This window comes from Branchiostoma belcheri, unplaced genomic scaffold, assembly GCF_001625305.1.
Source record: "Branchiostoma belcheri isolate BF01 breed outbred unplaced genomic scaffold, Haploidv18h27 scaffold74, whole genome shotgun sequence".
NCBI lineage: Eukaryota > Metazoa > Chordata > Leptocardii > Amphioxiformes > Branchiostomatidae > Branchiostoma > Branchiostoma belcheri.
The window spans coordinates 493020-503215 of NW_017804398.1; the positions used below are offsets into that span (position 1 = coordinate 493020).

Consider the following 10196-nt stretch of genomic DNA (forward strand, 5'->3'; position numbering starts at 1 on the left):
TGGTGAAAAAGATGTGGCCTAACGCTGGCCAGTCTAGCCTGGAGTCCAGCCTTCTTAGCTTTGGTCCCGCCGGGCCAGCTGAGCCAAGCTGGGTAGCGGATCTTGGGGAGCGGACAAAGCTAACAAGACTGGACTCCAGGCTAGGCCAGACTGCACCAAACCCGAACTTTGGTTGTTTGGGTAATTAACGAGGGCAAGGTCAGGGGAAGGTCCTAATTGTGGGGCTTTAACGTTGTCTCCCCGTGTCGTGACGTAAACTGCCGACAGGAGCTGCACGTCATTGCCCCAACATCATATAATCATCGGTTAATAGCTGGTTACATGATTAAATGTCATTCTGCCATAGCATGCCATTGTGTGGTGTAGTTATCGATAATGGGATGCCATTCCCTTAGAGACCTCGCGGAGCGTACATTATCAGTCTGATGTGCCCATAGGCGGGCAGCCAGTCTGCCCTGTACACGCCGTGGGTTGGCGGGTGGATGGAAATGGGCAGCCGTACAACCAGAAATGGGCACCTGAACATAACAGATGCAGTGATTTGATACCAAAGAAGTGCCAAAGAAGTTTTACAGAAATCCAGTCAACACATTTCTGATCATTAATTAGAAGTGATGAGGATGAAAGTTACATACAGTTTCAGTAGGCTTTCACATAAGTAGAATGTAGTGATGTTCTAAATCTCTCTCGAATCTAACTCATGGCGACAAGTGTTTCCGTATGGATAGGGCACGACCGTGTATGTATCCTGATGTTAGCTAGCATGATGGAACTTTTTATCTATTTAATACGACAAAGCGTGAGTAAATCAATGTCTTGTATGGTAAGATGTTGGGAAACCTCAACCAATCCCAACATGAGACTTCCAAAACGCGTTCAGGAATCAATTCTGAGCGAGTTACTATCAGCTTATAAGGGCCCGTCCCATTCATCGTGTGATCGTTGTACGATTGCGAACTGAGGGCTCGGGATAGTCGCATTAATGTCGTATGAAATTCATGTGTCTTGTTACAGATCGAGAGAAAAGCCTCTCTTAGATCCTTGTCAGCGGTTAGTTCTGTCACAGCCTGCTGGAAAATCCTTACGACACCAAAACCGTACGACGAGCATGACCACGCCTTAAACCGCAGTTCGGAATTACCATGGCCCGGTAGTCTTCTCGTACCATGTCCGTTATGTTATTTATTGTTGTATAATGGGTTGCGTTGGATCTGCGCTATTTAGGCCATAATCCTTTACCGGACCATAATGTAGGCAAAGTACCGTACGTCAGCCCACCCATTTGCCAGCATTTGACGTGTTTGTTCTTAAATGTGTGTAATTTGTTTCCTGTGGAGACACAGTGATGTAGTTACAGCTGCCTGTCGTGCATGTTAAGTGAATATCCTGGCGTGAGACAGAGGAGGCCATTCGTATACATCTTAGATTGTTATGCTTCAAACGTTCTAAGTGGTAGTTTAGCATTCAGTTTGCAAACGCACTGCCTACATTAATCGCTTAGTAAAACAGTGAAGATTCTTGAAATGTATTGAGAGACATTTCATTAACAGGAAAGTAGAACACCATCTGTGGGAATAGGCCTCCTCACATGGACTACAATGTGGTTTCTACCAATGTCAATGTAGAGCAAAATAGACTTTTGCATATGTTATATTGCAATTAAGTAATTTGACATTACAAAGTACAAAAAGTAGGGTCATAAAATCCACTAGCAATTTGGTTCTCATCATCAACAATAAATGCTGCAGATAATAATTAACAAAACACGGCAGCCGGCAACACCCCTCTGTACAAAATGAGACGGGCATCAGTACCGATGTCCTTTGCAGTGGCACTTAAAAGCGCGTGGTGAGACGTACACAGCGTCTTTGCACTCTGTGTCGGCACACTAAGAACACCGCGCAATGGCCGGTCTGCCACTAGAACTGGACAATTTCACTTTAGATGACAACAATGGGACCTGGAATGTGACAGAAGCGGACCACCCGAGTCAGATTCTCGGGCTCCGAATGAGTTTACCGGCCAGTCTCTTGGTTGGGGCCGTCCTCAGCTGTATCTGCATCCTGACCATAGCAGGCAACGTCTTGGTAGTGCTGGCGGTCTGCCTGGAGCGCAGTCTCCGTACCAACATCGGGTACTTCTACATCAACCTGGCGGCTGCAGATCTGCTGCTGGGCTGCCTGGTGCTGCCGTTCTCCGCCACCAGGGAGCTGCTGAACTACTGGCCGTTCGGAGAAGCCCTGTGCGAACTGTTGGGCCGCCGTGGACGTGCTCTGCTGCACCGCATCCATCTTCAGCCTCTGCGTCATCAGCCTGGACCGGTACATCGGAGTCACCCGACCCCTCCACCACAACATGATCGTCACCAAGCGGCGAGTCGTCCTCATCCTCTTCGCCGTCTGGGCAACCTCCGCCGCCATCTCCGTCGGCCCGCTCTTCGGCTGGAAGCACCCCAAGTCTTATCAGAACATGCAGTGTAACATAAACAGCAGTCCGAGCTACATCATCTTCTCAGTCGTCGGCTCCTTCTACGTCCCCGCCTTCGTCGTGCTGTACGTGTACCGGCAGGTGTACCGAGCGGCCGTCAGGGAGACGTCCAAGCTGATGATCACGCTCAAGGCCCAGGAGGACAGAAACCAGACGCCGGTGGAATCCGTCCGGATCCACCGCGGGAAAGCGTCCGTCACCGCGGAAAAGCGTCTCTCCCCGCCGCGACTCAGTCCCAACTCCAGCAAGCCCCGCATGGCGAGGGAGGCTCTCAGCTCCGTGAAGAACAGGATCGAGAAGTTCACGAAGGAGAAGAAGGCCGCGAAGACAGTCGGCATCATCGTGGGCGTCTTCCTCGTCTGCTGGCTGCCCTTCTTCGTCATGTACCCGATAGGTAAGCACGATTTCGTATCAAATCAACTGTATTGAACAACAATTATAACGGATGCAATGGCATGCTAGGCAAATTGAAAAACAATGCTATATAACTGGTCTAATATCTACACTACACTTTCCTATTCATAGTGCACAGGTATAACCAGAATGATGTACATGAGTCGACATTACAAATTTGACATCATGCAATCACATTTGCGTAGAGCGCTAGATATCAGTTGGCCTAGGCATAAGGAAACTCGAGTCAGTATATGACATAAATACAGCGAAGTCTTTGTTTTGGAGAAGATTATGCTGTTTTTATAACTGAGTGCATTCATTAACCATTAATCTTTTAGTACATTGTAGTTTGGCCTCGTGAGGCTATTAAAGATCAATCATGTTTCAATTGCTCTTGAGGCAACTAAAGCCAAAGGGGATTTGCACAAGTGGCCATGGGCTATATACTAATCGCCAAGCAGATCTACCGGTTGGAACGTCGTATCCAACCGGCATGACCGTATTCGACAGTTAAGATATTATCCAGTGAATATGCCATCGAAGATTGGACTGGCTGTCAGAAAACAGTACATATATAAAGAAGGTCGCAATCTTCCCAGTCAACCTCTGCTTGGAGAGTAGCAATGTGTCTCTACTTACAAATCGGAGAGATGGGCGATTAGCCATTTTGGTAAGATGTAAGTTTTGGGTCCCGGCTTACATTTTGGCATGGTTTTGCCATACATTAAGCAAGGAGTAATTAACTCCACACGATGTCTGGACTAGAACTGATAACACATGTCTACATTACATCCGTGGTTTATCAGTCAATACGTGCATACAAAAGACGTCATTAGTGTGTGGTATATTTGGCAGCTTGATACACATTTGTAGCTGGAAGGCCCGATGCACGCAGAACAATCATTAAGTGCACTAATCATAAGATACACGAGGATTAAGGCATAGCCAGTGTACCGTTGGTGTAATATTCCCACTTCACGATTCTGGAGCAAGCTTGCCCTGGAGGATAATCACGTGACTACGGTGCTAAGACGATTATTTGGCGATTGATATAATCAATCATCGTCTAACGGTGCGTTCCTGTGTAAATACATGTGTAAAAGTAAGTATCATTGCTGTACGAACTGTAAGAACCAGTATATCACTGAACTGTAATGATTCTGATAAAATGATTGGGGCTACTGGAAACACAAATTAAGCCCGTAGGCACTACTTTAGAACCTGGCCTGTTTCAGTTGTAAAGCCTGTATATATTTTATACAGCTAGCTGAAGGAATTATAGCCTGTAAATTACAGTACGTTTTAAAGGCTGTGCATGTGGATAGAGCATGTACACGTATGGGCTACAGAGCCTGTACATGTGTCGACTACAGAGCCTGTACATGTGTCGACTACAGATCCTGTACATGTGTAGACTACAGAGCCTGTACATGTGTCGACTACAGAGCCTGTACATGTGTCGACTACAGAGCCTGTACATGTGTCGACTACAGAGCCTGTACATGTGTCGACTACAGAGCCTGTACATGTGTCGACTACAGAGCCTGTACATGTGTCGACTACAGAGCCTGTACATGTATGTTCTACATAGTGTGTATACATGTACGCGTGTAAACTACAGGACCTGTATGCAGTACGTACGATACGGTCGTACGTTCGAACAAACCGAGTGAGTACAGCCATTTCTGGTGCCAGAAAGCGCACACGTCCTCCACCCTCGTGCTGCGGAAAACATCATGTCAAAACGATTCTGCTTTCACGGCTTGCTGCCAAATCTAAGGACCGTCAAAACAGCAATACTGCCAGATGGAATAAAATAATACTGGCTGTGAGATGTCGGGTAGTACATGTATTATGTACTAACACATCTATTTGTTACATTTTGACATCACCCAACCCTAAGTTCATTTCATGCAGCTAAATCACTTAACTAATCACACAGCATACAGCAGTAAGTTTAGGTGACGGATTGATTAAGATGTGGAATTTGGCGGGACGGGACCCGGGCACGGCAATCCGGCACGGCATTAACCCGACCTGCGGGTCAATCGATTACACGCTCACGGGTCGGCTACAGAGCTGCGGCAGTTCGCCTGTCTTTGTACTGTGGGGAAGGTTGATCAATTCCCATTTCATGTTTATTACAGTTTCAGGAGCGCACCGGTTCAACGCCTAGTCAGCGGAACGAATGTAAGGCGATGGCAGTCTGCCACACACTTCACGGCGTAATCTGTGACCTTTTGCGCATTTTGGAGTAACAACGTAACACGTAACAACGAGCCTCCAAGTGCCTTTTACACACCCTTTCCACTAGAGGCCGCGACCGCCAAGCAGGCAAACAAATTTCATGCATAAAAACGAATATTAAACGTTGTAATACAAGAGTTCCGGGATCTCATACCTTAGAGAGATGGTACCGGTGTTAACGTCTACGACTGATGAATTGTAAACGTTTCTCATTTATCATGCAAATGAAATACTAATTTACATTAATTAGTTGCTCGTTTTTCAGTTTTCCCTGAATCTGCGATCCCGCTGTGGTACAGTGCGCGGTCGACATTTCTATTTACCTCCTTGTTGCAGGTTGTATGAGAATGAGCGATACTTTGATAACAGGAAATGAAAAAGATGTGCTCATTCCTTAACAAGGCATATGGATATTTGCATCTATATTGAATATCAATTTGAGATGTACATGCAATCATATATGTCATCGTTAAATGCAATTACAAGCGGTATCACGTCAGCGGTTGATGTCAAATGCGATTACAAAGCGCAGCTTCAGATTTAAAGAAAAAATTACCGCTGGAAATTGGCGATGAACTTTAGACTCTGGTTCTGATGAACAGAGAGTTCATGGTCTCCTGAGAGGAGAGTATTAGATGAAGGTTTATGTTGATTCAGACGACATGGTGGCCCTGTGACAGTCAGCCGTCACGACGGTTACAGGCCAGTGCACGGGATGCGATGAGGGGCACACTTCGTATAGCACCCTACTTGACTTGTTATAATAACTGTATCTGTTATGTTGAAGTGAATATTAGGCTTGTAATTACCATTATATCATTGATACATGCAGTTACAATATTAGACCTAAGCTTTGTTTTTGCAACAAACAAACAATATGCATCTGTCACAAGGTTCAGTTGTTACCAGCACCAATGTCAGCAACCGTCTATCTTGTGGCCTTAAAGTTAAAAAATGTTACTGAATAATAATTAATCGCCCCGCGCTCTTAGCCCTGCTGATGAAGGAAGGTCGACTGTCCTGTATGAAAGTCATTATTTGACATTTACATCATTCGCCTTACTTAATCAGTTCTTTCGTGATCACGCTGATGATCCATGGGTAATCATATGCGTACATCTGTCCCCGGGATAGGGCGAGTTTACTGCCGTGATTTCCGTCGAGTCTATTTGGTCTAAATCCTGAAACAGTGAGACTTACTGCTGTATGCTTATATTTACGAACTTCCAGGTCAATAAGCTCTTTTATGACCCGAATAGTACAATCCTTTGATATCTAAATTTGCCCTGACAGCATACATAAAAGTTAAACTAGGCGAGGTAACTACCGTTACTAATTTAAGATCAATAGCCTGTGTTAATTTTGTTCTATTCTTAGTGTGTTCCATTCTGGGTAGGTCCATACTTAAGTCACAAACAGTATACAGTTATTACAGGACAAGAAAACGCCTCCATCTTATCTCAACCCTACGAATCTACTGCACTACGGTCGACTCGGTTACTATGAGGGGATCTGTGACGTCATCTACCTCGCCTAAAGTCTCAATCTGACATTGATTCTGATTTGTACAACAACACTTGGTCGCAAACAAAAACTGTCAACCTGTCAAGCCGTGTAGACTCGTCTGGCCTTTACTGTCACAGCATAACTTTTATTCAAAGTTCAATTTTATGTTATCTTAATCTTACAGCAATCAAGTGACATTATATATTTTGAAGGGTGGCCAATTTCGAGACAACATTTCAAGGTTTGCTTAACTTAGTCGGGTGCCAATTTCACACCCCGGCAGCCTTGGTCTTTGTGCCGCGATGAAAAATGACGATTTGATGCCCCTCACAAAAACCGCTGCAGTAATCTTGAGCATGATAGATGAACAAACTCTGACACGTGTTGCACAGGATGCTTAGCTGGAGGATTACTGTTTTCCGCGAAAATAATGTCATGAATACGCCATTGTGCGCTGGATTGAAATCGAACTTGTATCTGACACCATTTAAATTTGACGCTAAAAATTCAGTCAAAAAGATACCAGCGGAAATTCTATTCTAGTTGATGGAAATCGTTTGTAAATGGTGGTATTCTCCATTAACATAATAGGCTGTTTCATTCGACTGAGTGTAATGATCCCCATTTTGCGGCCTGTTGCTCGCTGTAAAAAGCCATTTGTCATGTATTCACGTCTACCATGCCGTTTATAGAGGGTGGAACGTTCGGTAACGCTCTAGCACGGAGGTAATGGTGAAAATGTGTAGGATGAATCTGATAAAACTCAATAAAAGCCAATATGGTAAATGGCTGTAGAGCTTAAACTTTTTTCCAAAACAGGAAAGGAACTCACCATAAATTTTCAGCCGATCTCGTCAACCTTCTTCAACATGGCAAATGGTTTGAGTCAACAATACAGTGAATAGAAAATTCAAACAATATAAACTGTTATACACGTCTGAAAGTACATTTTGTGCAGACGCTTTCAAATGACATCTTTTTTCAGCTCCGGAAAGGTCATCATGTGACCCCAGAGTTCAAGGTCACGGAACTCACGTCACACACTAGATGAGGGTGTTGTAGATAATGCTGTAGGCGGTGGCAGCCTTGGTTATGTTGAACATCCCTACATCTGTTTCATCTTAAATCACCCTTGACTCAGTGTACTTGTTCTTGTGTTTCTGCAGACTCGATGATAGCGAAGGTGCCGGAGCTCCTCATCACCATGGCCTTCTGGCTCGGCTACTGCAACAGCTTCCTCAACCCCATCATCTACGCATGCTCCAACGGCCACTTCCGGCGAGCCTTCCGGCGCTTCCTGCTGTGCGGGAAGAGACAGGGCCGGTTCCCGACCATGCGCACCGAGGACTACACCCTGTCCAGCCGCTCGTCCTTCCGCCGGGTCCACTCCAGCTGCTCGTCCCGGGACGGCAGCAGGCGGCAGCAGCTCAAGATCCAGCTGCAGGAACTCACAGTGTCGTGAAGACGCGGCACGAGAAACAACAGGAAACTACTCCGAGCGGCAGCAGATATCTTTACTCGTCACGAACAAGCATCCATGGCATCGCGTTTTGGCGGCAATACGATCTAACCCACATCAAACAAGCGGATGAGATCAAAAGATCGGGACTTGAGGTTAACGATATCACACCCGCACCAAACAACTAGATCAGCTCAAAATCGGGACATGAGGGTAACGACATCACTCCGGGATCCCGCCCTAAACAACCGGATCAGATCAGATCACAAGATCGGGACTTGGGGGTAACGGAATCACATCCACACAAACAACCTGATCGATCATCCCCGTCGGGCACACGTGATAACAGCGGCACACGCACACCTTCACCAAACAGAACTCTGCATGTAACTAGATTTATAGAGTTCGGATGATCCATTATGAAAGACACCATCTAATGTTATCTTTGATTTTAAAAAAATGTCAGAAAGGACTGATAAGTAGTAAACTAATGTGTCTTGGAACAAGTATTATGTGCGTATTGTAGCAGTCTGTAGATCTAGTAAATTGATTTGATTTGACCTTTGCATCCAATTATTATATATAGACCTCAGGAACATACGTTTTTCTGAGAGTCCTTTTAATGCCACCTATGGACAATGTTCAGCCTTTGCACTACGGTGTCGTCGTATTCGTAGTGGTAAAGTGGAGCATTGGACAAGACAGGGCCCAACTGGGTTGACTTAGATGTATGATTCTCTTTAATTGATATCGAATTGTGTTAGTCGTTAACCTGATAGATTAAGATATATTGTAACAGCCATGTTCGTATGACACGGAAAGAATTGCGATGTGCTCCAGTGAAGTTATTGTAGACAGAGTGAAATCTCCTGAATCGTGGATATCGTACGTGTGTCACTAGTGCTGTACAGATAACTTGTCACCAACCCGTCATTCTGGTTGCTGTTGTCTAAAAATGTTGCCTGTTTGAAAGGATAATCATGAATAAAGTCTCATAATCTTGAAAAAGTAATATCATTGTGTCTTCTTTTAGAGCCTTACAGCCAGACATAGTGGTGGCACACTCAAAGTTCTCAGAACTTATGTTGACACCACAACTAGACACTAAACATGTAATGATGTATTTGGTTCGTCACTAACATGTTCCCTGTATTACGTATAAATCGATTATGAGTTAGGGCAGTGCGATCTGCCGTTTGACAGTCAGCAATGCACTGACGCCGAAAAAGGCATATGGCCGAACAGTCACTGCAGTGAGTTGATGTGTAGAATTGAACGCTGGTGTAGCGATAAGTAAACAGGATTACGTAAATGAGGTGCGACAACTAACAGAGCATGTTTTTCATTTACGTCAAATTGATTTACCACGCACGTCTCAGATGAAAGGAACAAACGGCATGGAAACACCAGTACCGACAGATGACGGTAACTCCAAGTAGTTAGATATTCACACTAAGCTAGATCTAGTTAATGTAATTAAAGAAGAATGTACCCATTACATGTCATTGCTTCTTAATTAACAAGCGCTATCGCGTAGCTCGGTGTTAAATCACGGATACGGACGGTTTCAACAACTGATTAATTCCAACCGTTGTCGGTTTCTCGCCAAGTAACCACTGTAATCTCGACAAGTAACCACTGTAATCACCTTTTTAACGAATTTCTATTTTAAACCCTAAATTGGTTTCAATTCAGTGTCAACACCACGATTCCCAATCCAACCATCTTGTGTCTTGTACCTCGTGCGGGAATTAGATTCTAATGGGTCACATCTGTAAATATTCATGGAGTAATGAGTGATCCTCAAGCCTGTTAACTCACGAAGCTCCTAAAGATGAAACATGCTGCCAAGTAAAGAAATACTGTATAATTTAGAAAGTTTAAATTTAAATGACGAGCCCCAAACTGTGCCTAAACAGTCCTGGGAATATTGGCCCCTCCCCCCCCCGAAAAAATACTACTGTCGGATCATAAGATGATTACAGTGTTGTCGCAAAATTCCAAATGCGTGGCATTCATTCAACATCATTGCACGGCTGTATTGTATTTCTGTTGGTTTTGTCAGTTGTGAAATATTGTCGGGACCCTGATGACGGTTTGA

General features: G+C 44.6%; 1 protein-coding gene across 1 annotated transcript; it reads left to right on the plus strand.

Moving 5' to 3' along the window:
- The first annotated feature begins 1904 nt into the window (after window positions 1-1904).
- On the plus strand, window positions 1905-8362 carry LOC109485326 (alpha-1A adrenergic receptor-like). Its single transcript, XM_019788876.1, is given in 3 exon segments — window positions 1905-2252; window positions 2254-2881; window positions 7803-8362. Coding segments are annotated over 3 exon segments (1272 nt in total). The 3' UTR covers window positions 8099-8362.
- Window positions 8363-10196: the final 1834 nt, after the last annotated feature.